The sequence below is a fragment of the Carcharodon carcharias genome, chromosome 7, assembly GCF_017639515.1.
Source record: "Carcharodon carcharias isolate sCarCar2 chromosome 7, sCarCar2.pri, whole genome shotgun sequence".
Lineage (NCBI taxonomy): Eukaryota > Metazoa > Chordata > Chondrichthyes > Lamniformes > Lamnidae > Carcharodon > Carcharodon carcharias.
In genome coordinates this window covers 71,724,051-71,746,067 of record NC_054473.1, presented here as the reverse complement: position 1 = coordinate 71,746,067, position 22,017 = coordinate 71,724,051, and the positions used below count along the sequence as shown (strand labels likewise).

General features: G+C 43.1%; 1 protein-coding gene across 7 annotated transcripts in view; it reads left to right on the top strand.

Moving 5' to 3' along the window:
• Nucleotides 1-22,017, top strand: part of itpr1b (inositol 1,4,5-trisphosphate receptor, type 1b) — a 492,964-nt gene that overhangs the window by 359,778 nt on the left and 111,169 nt on the right. For all 7 annotated transcript variants that reach the window (XM_041191125.1, XM_041191131.1, XM_041191128.1 and 4 more), the window contains 2 exons: nt 3,219-3,411; nt 17,924-18,046. In XM_041191125.1, coding sequence (XP_041047059.1) covers nt 3,219-3,411; nt 17,924-18,046 — 316 coding nt within the window. The remainder of the gene's footprint in view (nt 1-3,218; nt 3,412-17,923; nt 18,047-22,017) is intronic.

The window sequence follows — 22,017 nt, the reverse complement described above, 5'->3', positions numbered from 1 at the left end:
AGTCGGAAGTAGGCTTAATAGATTCTGTTTCTGTGTTCCTTAGTGTATAAAACATAGTGGCACTGCAGAAGGTTCTGCTCTGTGATCTTCTGGCATTGGAAGAAGCTTTGTGTTCTCAAAGGTTTGTCTACATTAACGTGAGCCACTGATGGATGGGCTTATTAATTGCAGCAAATCGCTGTGGTTGAGATCAACAAATATAAAAGCTGCATGATGATTGTCATTGTTATCTGGTCACTTGCTGGAAACTGCACTGCAGATCTGAACGCACAAGAAGGGACTTGTGCTTATAGTTGTGACAAATACAAGTGCCCACACAGCATTAACTAAACATTTGGTGGCTGAACAAATCCTTGTTCTTTGGGTGGCCACCTATCGCAGCTTATGTAATCAGAGGTGATTTCTTCCAGCCCACCCCCACCAACCCATTCTTGAATGTTGCACGCCTAATGCTTCCAATAGTTGTTTTGTTTTTTTGGCTGGTGCTTTGAAATGACATCTTCCAAGATGTTTTCCGTTATCTCTCAATTCCGTCTGCATCCTGGCCAAAACTACCTGGGCTTGAGATTGATACCCAATTGAATTGCTGTAACAGCACATGAAAGACAGGGTTAATATCTGGATGCTAATCCCAAGCAAACACAGCAAATGACTGCAGATGATGATAGACATGCCCAACCTATTTTGTCCAGGTCATTGAGTGTGGGCACAGGGCAGCAGGAGAGTCTGAGTGCAGAAGCCTTGAGGCATTAGTTGTCCATGTTGCCGGTTGGATGCCACATATGCTGGAACAGCTTACCCTGCAGGTATTCTAAAATACAGGTCTCCCGTTCTACAGTTGGGGCAGCCAGCCTGTGCTGTGTCCAGTACGCTAAGCAATTTTGCTTTGTTATTTGGAGTGAATCGAATTGGCTGTAGACTGGTTTCTGTGATGCTGGATGTTCTTTTAATTGGCCCAGTAATGGCTGAGTCTTCACGACTCAAGCGCATGACCCTGAGGAATGTCGTCACAGTTGAGGCAGTGGAGGAGGCTTTGAAGAATCATCCATTCAGGACATCTGGCTGAAGATAGCAGCAAGTGCTTCAGCTTTGACTCTTCTACTTGAGCTGGGCTCTGCTGTCATTTAGGATGGGGATGTTCAGGGAGCTGCTTCCTCCTCCCATTATTTGCTTAATTTTCCACTGCCATTCAGAACTCTGGGCAAGAACTGAGGAGCTCTGACTTGATCCGGCAGTTTTGCTTAGTTCTGTATATAGCATGCTGCTTCTGGTGTTTAGCAGACATTTGGTCTTGAGTTATAGCTTCACCAGCTTGTCACCCCATTTTTGGACACACCTGGTGTTGCCCATGGCATTCTATTGTATACTCCTCATTGAACCAGGTTAGCATTCCGGCTTGATGGTAGAGTGAGGGATATGCTGGACAGTGAGGTTACAGATTGTGATGGAATTCAGTTTTGCTGCTGCTGATGGACAGCACCTCATGGTGCCCAATTATGAGTTGCTAGATCTGTTCTTGATCCCATTTAGCATAGTGGTAGTGCCACACAACAATGCAGGATGTCCTTAGTGTAAAGATGGGACTTGGTCTCCACGAGGACTATGTGGTTGACACTACTACCAAATTTTATTGGACAAATGCATCTATGACAGGTAGATTGGTAAGGACAAGTTAAGTAGGTCAGCCCCGTGTGTTCATTCTCTCATCACCTACTGCAAGTCCAATCTGGCATACATGACCTTCAGGCCTCGCCCAGCTAAGTCAGTAGTGGTGGAATTGAACCACTCTTAGTGATGGACATTGAAGTCCCCCACTGAGAGTACATTCTGTGCCCTTGCCATTTCTTGATAAGCAATCACAAAGTTGTTACAGTTGTGTGCTGCCTATCACAGGTTTACATTGCCTCTTCCATGCACAATAGAATACAGCAATTGTCAATAAATACTAGACTTTTGTGAAATGAAGATTTGGGAATTTAATCCCCAGTTTCTTTCAAAGTGTTCTTGAAGATGTAAAGAACCTTTTCAGTCTCTATGGGAAAAGAAGCATCCCCTTCTACCCTAAAAATCCTATTGAGAACAGGTTTGAATCTTGCACATGTTCAGAAAGCACAGGCCCATTTGAAAGCCCTCTTTATCTAATCTGTCATGTTTTTGTAATGATATAAAAACACCAATCGCTCATACGGGATTGGGTAAACACATGGGTTCACTTATTTAGACTAAGCACATAAGAACGTACGTACAAGGTAGAAAACTTGAAAGCATCAGCAGCAGAGCTGTGTGTGCTGAGTCCTGTTCAGAGGCCAAAGTGAAACTGGGACTGGATCACATGTCACACTTCTCTTCCCATGGTAGTGACAGGCATATTACACAATCTGAAGTGAAAAGCTCCAGTCAAAGCCCAGGGCTTTGAAACAGGCTGTCAACAAAGATCTTAGAAGGCACAAAAGACAGTCCAGTGAGGACATATAATCTTGTTAATGTATTCTTTTGGAAAAATTATTTACAATCTTGTTTTTCAAAGAATTATTTACTGAGAAAAGAAATGGTGGATAAAAATGTTTTCAAAAAGTATTTGAGGTGATTTGGTTGGTTCATGAACAGACCATGATGGCAAAATATTAATATTTTTTTTTCCTTAGTGTTTACATACAATTTTTATGTTAAACGTGTTGAGTGGAAAAGTGTTACACAAAGTAACATTTACAGATAGGAAGAGTCTGCTGTCCAGAGGATCCTTCATAATAGCCTGTATGGCGTTTACTGGTAACTAATAATGTAAATTTGTATATCTAATTTTTAAAAATTTATTTATGGGAAGTGGGTGTCGCTGGCTAAGCCAGCATTTATTGACCATCCCTCATTGCCCTTGGGAAGGTGGTGGTGAGCTGCCTTCTTGAACTGTTGCAGTCCATATGGTGTAGGTACACTCATTATGCTATTAGGGAGGGAGCTCCATGATTTTGACCCAGTGACAGTGAAGGAACTGTGATATATTTCCAACTCAGGATGGTAAATGGCTTGGAGGGGAACTTCCAGGTGGTGATGTTCCCACCTGTCTGCTGCCCTTGTCCTTCTAGATGGTAGCAATCATGCATTTGGAAGGTGCTGCCTAAGGAGGCTTGGTGAGTTTCTGGTAGTTGCAAAGGCAAAGTTTTAATTCTGGTAGTATTATTATTAATATTAAGTTTTAATTCAATCCTTGTTTTCTGCAGATTGTGAGGCAGGACCGCACAATGGAACAGATAGTTTTCCCTGTTCCAAATATCTGTGAGTTCCTCACCAAAGAATCAAAATTGCGTGTGTATTATACCACTGAGCGGGATGAGCAAGGCAGCAAGATTAACGACTTCTTCCTCAGCTCCGAGGACCTCTTCAATGAAATGAACTGGCAAAAGAAGCTTCGAGGTTGGTTTAATTTTTTGTTGAGCTACAGTTCCTTTTTGCTTTCGGCTATAGTGCAAAATTAAAGCTGAATCTTCTCCTCCTCCTGATCTTATTACCACTTAATAACCCAGCAAGTAACCTTGAAGCTTGCATGCTTTGCACATGCATTGACTGCTGAAATAGTCCAGATGGGACACTTGTCTGCATTTTGCACTGCACCAGTATTAAAAATATAATTGAGGCTATAGTTTATCTCTCTACATGTTTTACCATTAATTATACCTGACCTTGGTATGTGGCATTTAAGCCTGGAAGAAAAATAATCCTTCAGAAATGAGAATTATGTGTTTGCAAATATTCAGAGGCAAAGTGAGCACAGCCCAAGGACAGTCGTTGATGAGAGAGGTTTTGTATCTCAGCTTTGGGAACTGATTCTCACGCCCAATGAAATAGTTTCCACTGAAATCATTGGATGACATTTGTGTCTGAAGCTATTCGCTTTGTTACTGTGTTCTGTTCAGCTGTGGCCTGAGGTTTCCTGGGGCCCAACTCCAGAGGCTAGAGAACATGATCCAGGCTGACACACAAGTTCTGCCTTGTCGAAAGTGCTGTCTTTCAGATGAGATGTTAAAACGAAGCCCCATTTTACCTTAACAAAAACAGAATTACCTGGAAAAACTCAGCAGTTCTGGCAGCATCGACGGAGAAGAAAAGAGTTGACGTTTCGAGTCCTCATGACCCTTCGACAGAATTTGAGTTCGAGTCCAAGAAAGAGTTGAAATATAAGCTGGTTTAAGGTGTGTGTGTGGGGGGCGGAGAGATAGAGAGAGAGAGAGGTGGAGGGGGGGTTGTGGTTGTAGGGACAAACAAGCAGTGATAGAAGCAGATCATCAAAAGATGTCAACGACAATAGTACAATAGAACACATACGTGTTAAAGTTAAAGTTGGTGATATTATCTAAACAAATGTGCTAATGGATGGTAGGGCACTCAAGGTATAGCTCTAGTGGGGTTTTTTTTTTATAATGGAAATAGGTGGGAAAAGGAAAATCTTTATAATTTATTGGAAAAAAAAGGAAAGGGGAAACAGAAAGGGGGTGGGGATGGGGGAGGGAGCTCACGACCTAAAGTTGTTGAATTCAATATTCAGTCCGGAAGGCTGTAAAGTCCCTAGTCGGAAGATGAGGTGTTGTTCCTCCAGTTTGCGTTGGGCTTCACTGGAACAATGCAGCAAGCCAAGGACAGACATGTGGGCAAGAGAGCAGGGTGGAGTGTTAAAATGGCAAGCGACAGGGAGGTTTGGGTCATTCTTGCGGACATACCGCAGGTGTTCTGCAAAGCGGTCGCCCAGTTTACGTTTGGTCTCTCCAATGTAGAGGAGACCACATTGGGAGCAACGAATGCAGTAGACTAAGTTGGGGGAAATGCAAGTGAAATGCTGCTTCACTTGAAAGGAGTGTTTGGGTCCTTGGACGGTGAGGAGAGAGGAAGTGAAGGGGCAGGTGTTGCATCTTTTGCGTGGGCATGGGGTGGTGCCATAGGAGGGGGTTGAGGAGTAGGGGGTGATGGAGGAGTGGACCAGGCTGTCCCGGAGGGAGCGATCCCTACGGAATGCCGATAAGGGGGGTGAAGGGAAGATGTGTTGGTGGTGGCATCATGCTGGAGTTGGCGGAAATGGCGGAGGATGATCCTTTGAATGCGGAGGCTGGTGGGATGATAAGTGAGGACAAGGGGGACCCTATCATGTTTCTGGGAGGGAGGAGAAGGCGTGAGGGCGGATGCGCGGGAGATGGGCCGGACACAGTTGAGGGCCCTGTCAACGACTGTGGGTGGAAAACCTCAGTTAAGGAAGAAGGAGGACATGTCAGAGGAACTGTTTTTGAATGTAGCATCATCGGAACAGATGCGACGGAGGCGAAGCCCCATTTTACCTTCTCGGATTATCTGTTCTTTATTGGATTGCTATTTGCGGGACCTTGCTGTGCACAAATTGACTGCTATGTTTCCTACGTTATAAGGGTGACGACACTTCAAAAGAACTTAATTGGCTGGAAAATGCCTTGGAATGTCTTGAGATTGTGGAAGATGCTAAATGAATGGGAGTACATTCTTCTTACATGAATCCTGAAGATTTCAGGGTCACAAAGAGCAGGACTGTTTTGCCGGGTGCCTCGATGAAACATTAGACTGCTTCTTACTCACTTTGCCTTCTGCGATCAGTCCAGACACCCTCCCCCAACACCCCATCTCTTTGCTTGGAGCCTGGGAATTTTCCCTTGTGTGTCTGGCAGGGGGTCTTCTGTTTTCCAAGCTCCCACTCCATGCCGCCAGTTATTGAACCCCACCAGATTCAGATAGGATACTTAATTTGAATAATAGGCCCATGGGTTAAAACCTTTCCAAGCCGCACATGCCACCATCTTGCAAGCTTGCTGCTCAACCCTCATCAAATATATAAATACTGGATTTCTAGCACCCAGAATAACCTCTCCTTGGTGCAATCCATGCTAACAGGTTATGCTGTTCCAAGTATTCACCAACTACATCTCTCAAAATGTGTCCCAGCAGGATAAACTTATTGTTCTGCTGTCTTTAGGTATGCACCCCCACCCCCCCTGTATTGTTATGCTGATCATCAATTCTTGGCACCTCAAACAATTCACATAGTATGCCGCTCTGTTTACTTCATTGGGCTCCTTTAAGACCAATGGTTACAAGTTGCACTCAGGCTGCTCCACGAGTATCTAATGTATTCATGCTTAGATCAGTTATTTGCATTTTGTCTGGTTCCTCTTCTGCTGTTCCTGGAAATTTGATGTTTGACTTGTCCAACTTGCCTTTCTCTTTCTCTGTAAAGATGAAGTGATGTAACTATTTCATAATCCTGTTTCTTTGTCCTTAACTGCATTCATTTCCATTTTAACTTTATCTTCACCAAAACCTCTTCAAGTGAGTCACTTTGCTACGATAAACCTTCCACAATAGTTGTATGTGATGACCATTAGTAAATTAAATCCTTAACATTAAAATATCTCTCTCTTAATGTGACATGTTGTACTTTCAGGTTTGTAAATGATTTTGTTCTACTTTCACATTATATGAAATGTATTTTTGAGTATTACTGATAAAAGACATTTTGTCGAAGCTTTTCATTTTGCACTCCTCAGGACAATCACCAGAAAGCAATGTCAGGGGAAGCACAACTTTTATACTGTTTGAGAAGAGAGTGCTGATTGATTGGCAAGTGGTCTCTGACTGGTAGAGGTGTTACCATGGAGATTGTACCAGTTAATGGTGACTGACAGTTAACTGCCAAGCATTGTATGAAATTTAAACCAGGCAACTTGACTCTGGTAAAAGCATTGCCCTGAGGAATGGACCAGCGAATGGCTATCACTTATTTTGTTTAGCTGAAACAGGCACAATGTGTGTACGTGTTCTTTCTATCTGCAAAGAATAGGGCCCTGTGTATTAATATATGTAGCTTCCAGTACACGCAAATGTGCCACACTACAAGCCTGACTGACACTCTTAAATTGGTTGTCAGCATAACTTTTAGCACACACAGGATTATTTAGCAAATGTTGCCCATGAGGGAATTCTAACTCCGATGGGGAGATGATTAAGAGGAACCGATTACAGTTTAACACATCCACCATCTACAAACCCTCTAGGACAACATCAAGCTCTCGCTAACAAATAGCCGTAAGTAATATTAGCCTAATCCAGGGCATAACTGATAAACCTCTGCTGTAACTGCTGCAATTAATCTTCCAGCAACTTTTTTTTTTGTTTTGCATTGTCTTATTTTCTTAATTTATGAAATTAAGAGGACCTTGCAACTAATTTGACTGCTCTGTTTGAGCATTACCAATTAATTTATATAGCAGAGAAACTTACTTCACTTCCATTCCCATGACAACATCCTGACCATACAGCACAACATGGAATCATAGAATCAGATAGCACCAAAGGAGGCCATTGGGTCCATCTTGCCTATGTAGGGCTTTTTGAAAAAGCTATCCAATTAGTCTCTCTTCCCCTGCCTTTTCCTGCAAAACCCTGCAAAATGTTACCTCTTCCAAGTATTTACCCAATTTTCTCTTGAATGCTTTTATTGAATCTGCTTCCGCCATCTTTTCAGGCAGTTAATTGCAATGCAAGACACTTCCTGCATTATAAACAAAACCTCCCCCAGTTATTTTGCCGATCACCTTAAACCTGCGTCCTCTGGTTACTGACCCTTTTGCCATCGGAAAATGTTTTCCCTTATTTACTCAATCAAAACCCTTCATAATTTTAAACACCTCCATCTCTTCAAGAAAAATAACTTGTTCTTTCTTCTTCCCTTTTATAATGAGTACCACATCCCTGGTGCTATTTTTATAAATCTCTTCTACATCCTGTCTCAGATTGGAATCATCCCAGACTAAGTGCATTAGTGGCCAGGTAAAACGATGTTTTATCCCGTGTCGTCCCAAACCTGCCACATTATTTATGCATTCCCAGGAAGCACGCAGTTTCCATGGTGGTCAGGCTCCGATTCGACTTCCATGCTGTCATCTGCTGCTTCATCACGCCAGACACCACATTTGAAGTACAGCCGCGCTCAGTGCTTCCAACCAGGACTGCAGCAACCATAACATGGCCCTGAAAGACAAGACGTCTGCAGCCCTCAAGCGCCCTTTGGACGATGTGGAGGCCCACTGTGATGTCTTCCAACCCCACTTTGCTTGCAGGAGGGGCAGCTGGATCACCACTCTGGCTTGGTCAGCGATGGCAGTAGGGATCAGTGCCGTGGCTGCACCGTAGGGGTTGGCAATCCAGATAGAGGATGAATGATCTCATCCATGCAGCCAGGGTATGGCAACTAGCTAATCATTTCTAAACTCTCTAACTCAATCCCATCACACATTCACTGGTATCTCACTCACTGCCAGCTCAAGGACATCACCACCCATTCTCTCTCACATGTCCTCACATCTCCATCTGGCCTCATCTTCTCTGGAGACTGCCTCCTTAGCCCTCACCATCTTGAGGCCACTTGCACAGATCAACATGTGCTCCCACACACACCCTGGGATACCTTCCTTTCCCAGTGCACCTTTCACCGTGCAACCTCTTCCCTTGCCTGAGGCCACATCTCCCCCATCCCCAGGCAAGCCCAAGCCCTGCAGCCATTGAAAAGCCACTCACATATGGCTGATCTAGCGGGTTAAGACTTGCCATGAGCCCCCACTAAAAGTGATGCGGTGCTGTCTGTGAAGCCTAGTGCTGATGACTGCGAGTGCTGACTCGAAGCAAGGTGGGCAAACAAACCTTGAAGTCCTGAGCGAAGTGCAGCTAGCCAAGGTCGCATCACTTCTGTGCTGTTGTGAAACACGTCGACGTATGATCCAGCAGGGGGCTGGACGATTCTGGCGAGCTGGCCTAATAATGATATGCTGATATATTGCAATGAGGTTCCCGATGGCGGAGAATGCGGCACGCCATTGGCGGGCTGACTGGACGATCGCCACTGGTTTCACGCCGTCATGAAACCTATTGTCCGCTCATGCCACCGAACACGCCTGACGCCAGCAGGCATGGAAAATCCAGGCATAAGGCTTTAATATCTTTCCTCAAACATTATGCCCAGAACTATAATGATGCTGGAGCCTAACCAATGATTTAGGAAAGGTTTATCATGACTTCCTTGTACTTATGCCTCTACTAATAAAGCCAAGGATCCTGTATGCATTTTTTAACAGTCTTATCAATTGTCCTAACCTCTTCATAGATTTGTGTATCTGCATCACCAGGTTTCTCTCTCCTTGCACCCCTTTTAGAAGTGCACCATATATTTCATATTGCTTTTCCTCATTCTTCCTACTAAAATGCATCACTTCACAATTCTCTGCATTATGTTTCATCTGCCATATGTCTGCCCATTTTACTAGCCTGACCTCCTGAATTCCATTACTATCCTCATCCCTGTTTACTGCCTTTCTCAGACATCTGTAAACTTTGGAATTATATTCCTGTAAACCATTTCCAGGTCATTACTCTTTGATATATATTAATACTATTATTAGCCCTTTTGGGACACCACCATGTACTTCCCTTTGGTCTAAAAAGCAGCCATTCACCATTTCTCTGCTTTCTGACCCTAAGCCAATTTTGTATCTATGCTGCCACTGTCACTTTAATCTTATCGGCTTCAACTTTGCTAATAGACCTATCATTATAGACTGAAAATCCATATATGCAACATCAACTGTGCTGCTTTCATCCACCCTCTCCATTAGGTATACATTCTGGTTCCTAATTGGCCAGCCCTTCCTGAGACTGCATTGATTCTTTACTCAGTTGTACAGAATTTAATTAAAAATCATGTGTTAATTTTTATCTATGCTTTTCAAAATCTTAGATGCCTCTATAAGGTCAACCCTCAGACCTCCTTTCCAACCTAAAAAGCCCAAGTCTCTCCAGCCTTTCCTCACAATTTAGACTCCTGAGACAGGATCATCCTTGTGGCTCTTCTCTGCACTGCCTCCAGCTCTTAAATTTCTCGCTCTCATTAACTGGGGCTGGGTTTAATGGATGCCATATTCCTTGTCTACCACCACCAACCGCACCCCCCCGCCATCTGAAAAGTTGGTTGTCAGCCTGTCCACCCAAAACTTGGCTGCTCTGCAGCGATGTTACGATTGGAACAGCCTTAATTGTTTCAGAGTGGGGCTTCCACCCCCAGTTGGGAGGAAGTCCCACCTTAGCTGTTAACCAATTTGGCTGGCAGCTCTGTAGTCCCAGCAGCGCCAAGATCATGTAGTGGCCTCTGTCCCTGAGAAACATACGAACATAAGAATTAGGAGCAGGAGTAGGCCATTTGGCCCCTTGAGCCTGCTCCACTATTGAATAAGATCATGGCTGATCTTACTGAGGGCTCAAGCCACATTCCTGCCTACCCCTGTTATCCTTTGACTCCCTTGTCAATCAAGAATCTATCTACCTCTGCCTTAAATATATTCAATCTCTGGGGAAGAGTTCCAAAAACTAACGACCCGTCGAGAGAAAAAAATTCACCTGATTTCTGTCCTGAATGGTGAATTTTTAAATGGTGTCCCCTAATTCTAGTGTCTCCCCAAGGGGAATCATCCTTTCAGCATCCACCTGGTCACATCCCCTCCGGATGTTATATGCCTGCACAAGATCACCTGTCATTACTCTAGACTCTGCTGGATATAGGCCCTGTCTGTTCAGCCTCTTGTTGTATAATAACCTCTCCCCAGCTGAGTGAACCTTCTCTGAACTGCTTCTAATACATTTATATCCTTTCTTAAATAAGGAGGCTAAAACTCTACACAGTATTCCAGATGAGGTCTCACCAATACCCCTGTACAACTCTAGCAAACATCCCTACTTTTATATTCCATTCCCCTTGCAATAAATGACAACATTGCATTTGCCTTCCTAATCACTTGCTGCACCTACATACTAACATTTTGTGATTCATGTACCAGGCTACCCAGATCCCTCTGTACTGCAGTATTCTGCAATCTCTCTCCATTTAAATAATCTGCTCCTTTTTTTATTCTTCCTGCCAAAGTGAACAAGCACACATTTTCCCACATAATACTCCTTCCGCCAAATGTTTGCCCACTGACTTAAGGAGCCTGCAAAGGGATGTTGATAGGAGAATATGTTGTGAAGAGGACTTAACCTATCTATCTTTGTTTCATCAACAAATTTAGCTACCATACATTCAGTCCCATCATCTATTTCATTGATATAAATTGTAAATAGTTGAGGCCCCAGCACTGATCTGTGGGGCACTCCACTTGTCACACCTTGCCAACCCAAAAATGATCCGTTTATGCCTGCACTCTGTTTCCTGTCAGCTAATCAATCGTCTATCCATGCTAATATGTGATCCCCTACTCCATGAGCTCTTATTTTGTGTAGTAACCTTTGATGTAGTACCTTGTCAAGTGCTTTCTGGAGATCTAAGTACAGAATATCCACAGATTCCCCTCTATTCACGTTGCTTGTTACTTTCTCAAAGAACTCCAATAAATTAGTCAAACATGATTTCCCCTTCACAAAACCATGCTGATTCTGAAGTAAAAACAGAAAATGCTAGAAAAGCTCAGGAGGTCTGGCAGCATTGTGGAGAGAGAAACAGTTAACATTTCGAGCCTGCATGAATACCCTTCAGAGCTGAAGGGAGGTAGAAATGTGATGGATTTTAGACCGTTGACGAAAGAGGGTGGAGCAAAATAGAAGGTCAAGGATAGCTGGGAGCTCAGGAGAGCTTTGACAAAGATGTCATGGACACAAGACAAAGGGAGTGTTAATGATAGTGCTAAAGATTAGGGAAGGTGCTAATAGTGGCCTGAAGGTCAGATAGCCGCGCGTGTTAATAGCAGAACGAGGGTCAGCACTCTCTGAAAGCAAAACATAAGAACAAGTTACAGATTGGCTGGAGGGAGGAAGGGGGTTGGGGAAAAAAACGTAAAAATGATCAAAATGGAGCAGTTCATGGTCTGAAGTTGTTGAACTTGATGTCAAGTCCAGTAGGCTGTAACGTGCCTAATCAGAAGATGTACTGTTCCTCCAGTTTGCGTTGGGCTTCACTGGAACATTGCAGCAGGCCAAGGACAGATATGTGTGCCTTAGAGCAGGATGGGGTGTTGAAACGACAGTAAGGTCGGGGTCATGCTTTGGGACCAAGCGAAAGCGGTCACCCAGTCTGCGTTTAGTCCCCTTGATGTATAGGAGACCGCATTGTGAGCAGCAAATACAATAGATTAAATTGAAAGAAGTGCAAATGAATCGCTGCTTCACTTGAAAGGAGTGTTTGAGGCCTTGGACAATGAGGAGGTAAAGGGGCAGGTGCTACACCTTACATGATTGCATGGGAAGGTGCCATGGGAAGCAGATCAGGTTTTGGTGGTGGTAGAGGAGTAGACCAGGGTGTCACGGAAGGAACGGTGCCTATGGAATGCTTACAGGGGAGGTTAGGGGACGATGTGTTTGATGCTGGCATCATGCTGGACTTTATGGAAATGGCGGAGGCTGGTGAGGTGAACAGTGAGGACAGGGGGAACCCTTTCATGGTTCTGGCATGGAGGAGTGAAGGCAGATGTGTGGGAGATCGGGCCCTCAACTGTGTCCGACCCATCAACTACAGTCATATTGGGTGCCTTGGCTCAGTAAAAAGGAAGACATGTCAGAAGTACTGTTTTGGAACAGATGCGACAGAGGCAGAGAAACTGGGAGAATGGGATGGAGTCCTTACAGGAAGCAGGATGCGGGGAGCTGCAGTCAAGATAGCCGTGGGAGTCGGTGGGCTTGTAATGAATATTGATAGACACTCTGTCATCAGACATGGAGACAAGGAAGGGAAGGAAAATATCAGAGATGGATCATTTTGAGGTGATAGAGGGGTGGAAATGGGAAGCAAAATCTATAATATTTTTCCAGATCCAGATGAGAACACAAAGTGGCAACGATGCAGTCATTGATGTACCAGAAAAAGAGTCATGGGAGGGGACCTGAGTAGCACTGGAACAAGCAATGTTCCAAATACTCCACAAAAAGATAGGCATAACTGGGGCCCATGCAAGTACGCATAGCTGCATCTTTTATTTGGAGGAAGTGATATGAATTAAAAGAGAAATTGTTCAATGAGAGAACAAGTTCAGCCATTAACACGTTCTGTGTCACTATTAGCACCTTCTTAGTCTTTAACACTATCATTAACACTCCCTCTGTCTTGAGTCCATGACATCTTTGTCAAATCTCTGCTGAGCTCCCATCTATCCCTGACTTTCTATTTTGCTCCACCTGCTCCACCGCCCTCCCATCCAACAGTATAAAATCCATCACATTTCTACTTCTCTTTAGCTCCAAAGAGGAGTCATGCGGACTCAGTGTTACTCGGTTTCTTTCTCCACAGATGCTGCCTGACCTGCTGAGCTTTTCTAGCATTTTCTGTTTTTATTTCAGAGTTCCAGCATCCCTAATATTTTGTTTTTACCATGTTGACTGTGCCTGATTGCACTGAGATTTTCTAAGTGCCCTGCTATAACCTATAGATCATAGCATTTTCCCAAAGACAGATGTTAAGCTAACTGGCCTGTACTTTCCAGCTTTCTGCCTCCCTCCTTTCTTGAATGGAGGAGTCACATTCACTTTTTCCAATCTGATGGAACCTTTACAAAATCTAGGGAATTTTGGAAAGTTAAAACCAATACATCTACCATTTCAGCAGCCACTTCCTTTGAGACCCTAGGATGAAGTCCATCAAAATTTTTTAAATTCATTCATGAGATGTGGGTGTCGCTGGCTAGGCTAGCATTTATTGCCCATCCCTAATTGCCCTTGAGAAGGTGGTGGTGAACTGCCTTCTGAAGCCGCTGCACTCCATGTGCTGTAGGTACACCCACAATGCTGTTAGGAAGGGAGTTCCAGGATTTTGACCCAGCGATAGTGAAGGAACGGTGATATATTTCCAAGTCAGGATGGTGAGTGGCTTGGAGGGGAACTTCCAGGTGGCAGTTGCCATCTATCTGCTGCCCTTCTCCTTCTAGATGGTAGTGGTTATGGGTTTGGAAGGTGCCATGCTAAATTCCTGCAATGCACCTTGTAGATGGTACACATTGCTGCTACGGTGCGTCGGTGGTGGACAGAGCACATGTATTTTGAAGAGGTGCCAATCAAGCAGGCTGCTTTGTCCTGGATGGTGTTAAGCTTCTTGAGTGTTCTTGGAGATGCACTCATCCAGGCAAATGGGGAATACTCCACCACATTCCTGACTTGGGTCTTGTTGATAGAGGACAGGCTTTGGGGATTCAGGAGGTGAGTTACTCGTCGCAGGATTCCTAGCTTCTGACCTGCTTTTGTAGCCGCAGTATTTATACGGCTGGTCCAGTTCAGTTTCTGGTCATTTCTAATTTCACTGAATATGCTTCCTCCTACCAGGAGAAACGGTAAAACTAACTTTACCAAAATACCTCTGGGTTAAACTGTTCAAGATGTTCTCAGTTAGTTATTTGGTTGCATGAGGTTGATTATTAAGTACAAGTTATTGGACCAGGAAGCACTGATTGTTATGAAGTTCTGAAATGCAATTAGAAATAGATAACCTAGTACCTTTTCTCAGTTAGCTGATGTAAATAGCTATGTTTTATTTATCTTTAAAAGATGCTGAAAGTTGAGCGAAAATGGAGATGCTTTAAGTTGTATTTTATTTTTAGATGCCCAGAGTGAATTTATATTATACGATAAGCTAGTCTCCAGCTCAGCTGTTAAGATGCTTATTTTTGAACACTAATTGATGGTGTGAAGCCCCAGGATTTACACGTGCGTGTGTGAAATGGGCAGTCAAACTCCTTATGAGTCTTGCCAACTTTCAGTTGGATTATTGATATAAGATATATCACAACAGCCTTTGTAATACACAGGGACTTCAAGACAAAACCTTTAAGGGAAAACAGCCGGGCGTTAGCACATTTTGTCCCTGTTCGGGACCAACCCTGAAGAAGGACTTTGCAGCTCTACTCTGTTTTGCTTGTTGTCTTTCTTGAAGTGCAAGGCCAAGTGCCTCTGTGTCTATTGGACACATTTAGTCACTTTGTGAAGCCAAACATTGGATTGGGTTGGATGTGGGGCTTACTTCGTTGATTGGTGATAACAAAACAGTTACAGGTGTAATTCACCTCAAGGTGAAAAATAGGAGCTTGCTTCAATTTTCTATGACTTATCCAGAGTAAATCTGGCATTCATACAAAAATCAAATGCTTCAAATCTGCGTTTCTGTGAAATCATGGACAAAATTGGGTTTTCCCGAATGTTTCAGTTGGTCTTTAGAGGCCAGTATATGATTGCAGCCTTTAAAGCAAATCATGAGTTGCAAATGGCCAAGGGCGTGACAAATCCAACAGGGCCTTTCCTGCACCATCATTGTTAATTAACTGCAATAATTTCAACGTTAGCCAAACAGGTGCATGCAAATGTATTTTCAGCACATGCCAAGATCTTTATTGTTTTGCTCCATTCCATTTTATAACCATGTGACTAGGACCTCCAGCTAAAGTTTGAAAAACATTTAACACAGTGCTGCTTTTCAATTGTCAGCATTTCTTTTTTGGGTAAAGCTACCAAAGATGACACCACAAAATGTAGACGTAGCATATGCAGGACTAAGAAATCAATTATTATTGTCAGTTTAATTTGCCCACACATTCTATCCTGGAAAACCACAGATGACATAATAGACCTTGCAGCACATGTGGATGAAACCTGGATTTTCTTTTAAAAAAGCATTGTTGCTTCTTTCCTGAGGCAGTTGACTCCTTCCTTTGGGTCTGCTTCTTGGCTCCAGCACTTCAGTACCTCATCTAATTAGGCATTCATATTGCATGAACTTTGATAGCATGGCTGCCTGGAGGCTCTTCTATCCTGAAGGCCATCACAGGCCAACATCCCAGTCCTCACTGATGATCTGCATGTGCACGCACAGCACACGCACACATGCAATGAGCGTACTGGGGTAGTGATCAGGAGCAAGAAACCTAGAAAATGTTCCTTTCTTCTTGCACAGAAATGCTGTAACTAATATTAGCATGCCAGCTATCACATCTGTTGGATGGAGTTGCATTAGCACAGACTAAATGTTGAGCCTGAGCTTTCCCTGATGCTTATTGTCAACCTTCTATTTCAGCACTTGTAATGCAATATTGTGAATGGTTCATTCCATGCCCTATTGCAATAATTAATGGAACATTGTACCTTTTAAAAAAAATATGTTGAAAAGAGTTCTTACACTCTGTAATATTTCATGCGATTTTGAGCAGATGTTTGTTTGAAGCTCTGGTCTGACTTTACATTTACCTAGCTTCAGATAAAATGGCTCAGTTAAAATACCTGACCCTTATTTGCTTATAGTTGATAACCCTGCGTCCTGCAAATGTCCACCCTCAGTAAAAGCATTTTAACGCGTGGAGAAGCAAAACGATTTGAGTGCCCAGGCATACAAAAAGCTACAAAATGGAATCAAAATTGTGACTGGAATGTTGGCCTTCATCTCAAGTGCTTGGAATACAAAAGGGAGGAAGTTAGGCTTCAGTTGTACAGGGTCTTGCTCAGATCCCCATCTGAAATACTGCATTTAGTTTGGGTATTTTACCTCAGGAAGTATAAATTGATTTTAGGATAGGGTAGAGTGCAGCTTCACCAGAATTGCACCACTAAAAGGTGACATTTTTAACTATGGGCAGAATCTTCCATTCTTGCCTGTCTAACTCGCTGCCTGAAAAAATAATGAGGCACCTGTGCCGACTCTGAGGAGAAAGACCTTCTATATCATCCTGCTGTCTAGACTGAAAACCCCGGAAGACTACCTCCCATCTGCCAAGAGCTGCTGGCCAATCAGAGGCCAACAGCTCTTGCACTCGGCAGTGCCATGGAGGAGGCTGTGGCTGCTGCCAGAACAGCACCATCTCCAGAGTGCCAGAACCGTGAGCAACCCAGGAAAAAGATAAAATGCTTTTTCGGGGGTGGGGATCATAGCAAGAAGGGTGCCATGGGGGTTGTCAGCAACCAACCCCTGTTGCACCTCCATGCCCTTGATCATGCATAGATTAGTGCAGATCGAGGGACACCACCATCACCACCACCCACCCACCCACCCACCCACCCACCCACCCACCCAGCTGACATGCTGGCTGCACAGTTTTAACAGTCAAGCAGGCTGCATGGCGGCAGGCCCACCTGGAGCTTGGAAGATTGCAGCAGAGGCAGGAAGTGGCCCTTAAGCTGTCGTTAATTGGCCACTTAAGGGACTCAAGTGGAGGCTGGGCGGGAAGGTCAACCATAGGCCTTCCCACCCAGAACTTATTTCCAATGGAGGTGGGAAGGTGTCAGGTATCAACCTATGGCAACCAACCAAATTTTCAGGCCTGCCTTCCTCACCTCATGCAGGGGCAGAAGATTCCAGCCACAGCTTCTATATTTTTGCCATGTATTTCCTTGAGTTCAGAAAGTTGAGGGATGATCTAATTGAGGTGTTTAAAATAGTAAAAGGATATGATGGGGTTGACAGAGTTATTTCCCTGGTTAGGGTCAATTAAAATTTTCAAAACCTGAGATTAATTGGTAGCTCAGGATAAAAAGGGACATTGATTAAGACAGGCAAATGGAGTTGAGGTTCAAATCAGCTGTGATCTAATTGAATGGTGAATGCAGCAGACCTCGGGCTATAGTGGTCTCCTCTTGTCCCTATATAAGATGTTGCTTGTGCCCACACTAGATTCGCTGCACCCAAGCTATCTCCTTAAAGCATCATGTCACTGCTCTGTAACGCTGTTCCAACTCCAAATCCCTGTTTATCTGGCCCCATCTTACCTACCTTCATTTTTTCCACTTATTTTATCTGATATATTTCTAAAAGTAGTCTAAAATGAGATTAATTTATGAATTTAATTCCAGTGTTGAATAAGTACCCATGATAAAGCCATTTACTTTCAGCTCTCTGGGTTTGTTTTAACAGGACAGCCGGTTTTATACTGGTGCTCACGTAACATGACCTTCTGGAGCAGCATCTCCTTCAACCTGGCTGTCCTCATGAACCTACTGGTTGCGTTATTCTACCCGTTTGAAGGTGTCCGAGGAGGTAATGTCGCCTTTACTAACGTGCATGTGAATCAGATTGCCGTTTGCTTCTTCAACTTAGTAATTCATGTGATTTAAGTGAAGCCTTCGAACTTGCCTTATGGTCCATTTTAGATTTGCTTCCTCTCCTAATATATTTAACCAGCAAAGATTTGGATTGAAGGTCGTTTAACTGAAGCATTGTATAATTTTACTCACTCCCTAGCTTTTCTGCTTAAACTTCATTCCATCTCAAGCACTTGACTATAAATTTCGGTCTAAATTTAAATAACCAACCACAGAGTGGCTCCATTCAGGATCTCTATAATTTAATGATTTTTCAACTGTTGAATTTTAATTCGTACTATTGTTTTAAAAAAATCCACAGCATAGCTATTACTTAAACAGCCGAAGATGGCTTCTTATAGACAATCTGGCAGTATCTGAAGAGCTTGGAAGTTTCAATACTCCCACAATTGGGAAAATTAAGTTCTTTCAAAATGGTTTGGAAAGAATTGAAACCAACTGATGTGGAGATGGTAATTAGAGATTATACATTTCTATGCCAAATCATATGGCCAGGCTTGTTATCTCAAAGTTGTGCATCATCATTTGGGTTTAAAGTACAATTCTGTATTCGGTAAGGCTGCTTGATATTCCAGAATAATAAAACTACTTACAGTTTCTAGCAAACTTTTTTTATATGTAAAATTGTTTGTCAGATTATAGTTGTTGTATCAATTCTGGGACAGTGGAAACCATGATGCAGTGATCGCAGTCTCGCCTCCAAGCCAGAGGTTTGTAGGTTCAAGTTCCACTCCAGAAACTTGAGCACAACATCCAGGTAGACATTTCAGTGCGATAGTGAAGGAGTGCTGTACTGTTGGAGGTGCTGTCTTCCAGTTGAGAGATTAAACTGAGGCTCTGGCTGCCCCATCAGATGGATACATAAGATCCCATGTCACTATCTGGAAGAAGAACAAGAGGGGTTCTATCTGGTGTCCTGGCCAATCTTTATCCCTCATCGAGCATCAATAAAAAAGAGATGAGCTAGCCATTATCCTATTGCTGTTTTGTGGGAGTTTCTTGTGCAAATTGGTCAATGCTTTTCCCTATATTCCAATAGTGACTATACTTCAGAAGGACTTCATTGGCTGTAAAGTGATTTAGGATGTTGTGAGGCCATGAAAGACAGTGCAGAAATGCATTCATCCACTGTCCAGGGATCCCAGTGTACCTGCAAAAATTAATTTGGGAAGTCTATATTTGTACTGCTGTGTGAGGTGAAACCACCAGATGCACAATGGTCTCTATATGTATTGTTGTTGAGTCAATTGAAACCCCACTACAGATATAAAGGAGGAAAACAATGCTGGAAAACTGAAATAAAAACAAAGTTCTGTAAGTACATAACAGGTTCAACCATCTGCATCTGGAAAGGAAAAGGACAGGCTAACCATCCAGATGTGGGCCCTTTGTAAGACTGAGTTGTAATGAAGGGTCTGTAGCTGGTAACTCCTTACTTGTCTTCTTTTAGTAATCTTGTTGCTTTTCCATCATTTTCTTAAATCCCATTAAAGTCGAATACTGTCAGTAAAGACAGAGGGCTCTGCTCCCATTTATTCTGGTACCAACCAGTTTGCAGATGAAGCATCATGGTTTAGTCTGAGTTTTGCAATTCCGACCATATCTTGGTAGCGATAAAAGTAGAAAATGCTGGAAAAAACTTGACAGGTTGGGTAGCACCTATGTAGAGAGAGAAAAAGAGTTAACAGTATAGGCTGATGACATTTCATCAGGCCTGAGAAAAGTTAGAGATGTCATAGGTTTTAAGCAAGGGGTGGTTGGGACAAGGGGAAAAAGAAAAGTCTATGATAGGGTGGAAGATGCGAGAGATTGACAGAGTAGTTAGTTCTCCAGGGCCAAAGGGAATGGAGTTGGGCAAGAAACTAAACAAAAGGTCTAGGGCAGGGGTGCTGCAAACTGAAAGCAAAGAAACTGAATCAGGCAAAGAAAAGGATACAAAATGGGGGGCAGAGTTTATGATTTGAAATTGTTGAGTCCTTGAGGCTGTAACGTGCCTAATTGAAAGATGAGGTGCTGTTCCTGAAGCTTATGTTGAGCCTCACTGAAACAGTGCAGCTGACTGAGGACAGAGATGTCAGCATGAGAGCAGTCTCGTGCAATTCACAATCCTTTGGGCATTATGCCTGCAACTTTGTTCCAAGCTAAAACAAATGGTGTGGTCAGTGAGAGTCCAAATGCTCCCATACCTTGCTCTATACTTTGGTTTTTATCTTTTGTTCTTTAGTTTGATGGTTCAACCTCCAAGAGTGAAATGGGGGAACTAACAAGATCATTACAAACAGTATCTGTTCTTTATCTCAAGGGCTCAAATGGTTAATTATGAAGACTGGTTGCATAATTGGGACCTGCATCCCCTTGAGTTTATAACATTTGGGGATGATCTAATTGAGATATTTAAAAAGACCAAGGGACTTAACAGAAGCTAAGGGACTTAATATAGAAGCTATGGTGGCAAAGTCCAGGACAACAGGGCAGCATTGTAAAAAGAGAGTTCAGCTATTGATGAGTGAAATGAGGAAAGACTTTTTCAATGCCAAGTGTAGTGGAAGCCTGAAGCCCTCTTCCGATTCCCCAAAACCCCAACCCCGCCCCCATCCCACTAAAGAGCTGTGGATGCAAGGTCAATTCAAACTTTCAAAACTGAAATCATAGATGTTTATTAGGTAAGGGTAAAAAGGGAAACTGATAAAAAATCTGATAAACACGGTAGAGGTATTGCTCAGTCATGATCTAATTGAATGGTAGAACAAGCTTGGAGCTGGTTGACTCACTCTTGAACTTATCATGTTGAATGCTACCAACCTCTGGGTAAGCACGCCTTTGACTATTTCTTTTCCACTCAGAATCTCCCTTCATATCTTGTATCTAGTGTCATATACTGGGTTTCCATGGTACGTGGAAGACACCAGTGTCTCATCCAAGTGATGATTCGAAACCAGTACTGGCATGCTGCTTGACGAAACGTAGCACAGCACGGCCTTCCTGAGATCTGTGCATCGTTTTCAGCTGCATGGAGATGCAGGGCCTGGAATCAGCTCCAAGCTGAAGAACGCAGCAGCCAATTTTGCTGCCCCCCATTACATTTCTGCTCACTTGACACTGGCCAACTGTACAACTGAGACCTTCCTGGCACGCCTGGCAGTGTCATTGTGGACGTTCATAGTTCCTGACTTAACCAGTATGTTCCTCATACGTACATGCAAATTAGGAGCAGGAGTAGGCCACTTAGCCTTTCGAGCCTGCTCCACCATTCAATAAGATAATGGCTGATCTGACTGTAACCTCAACTCTTCATTCCAGAATATCAATGCACTTAGATAAAAGCAAAAAAACTGCGGATGCTGGAAATCCAATACAAAAACAAAAATACCTGGAAAAACTCAGCAGGTCTGACAGCATATGCAGAGACTGTATTCCTGTATTAACTGTATTCCTCGCCGCAGATGCTGTCAGACCTGCTGAGTTTTTCCAGGTATTTTTGTTTTTGTTTTGGATATCAATGCACTTGTCTGAGCCCATTACTTCATTGATCCTTCAGTCAAGGTGGATGAAAGCCTAACTAATAAATTCAGTGGATGAAGATAGGATAAGAAAAAAGGTCACATTAAATTTCAGAGCAGTCAAAACAGTGGGCTTGTAAACTTAAAATGTGCCAGTCGCTGAAAAATTTCAAAGGGGTAATTGGATCATTAGCTTAACGGTGAAAAGCCTAAAATCAAGGCCAGACACTGAAGTATTTTGTTTGTTTTTTTTTATTTGCACTTATATCATGCCTTCCACAATTTCAGGACTTCGCAAAGCGTTTTATAGACATTTAATTCTTTTTGATAGGTAGTCACTGTTGTAATGTAGGAAATGTTGTCATTTTAAATGTTTGGATTATAAAAGTGTGTTTTGATCAATGGA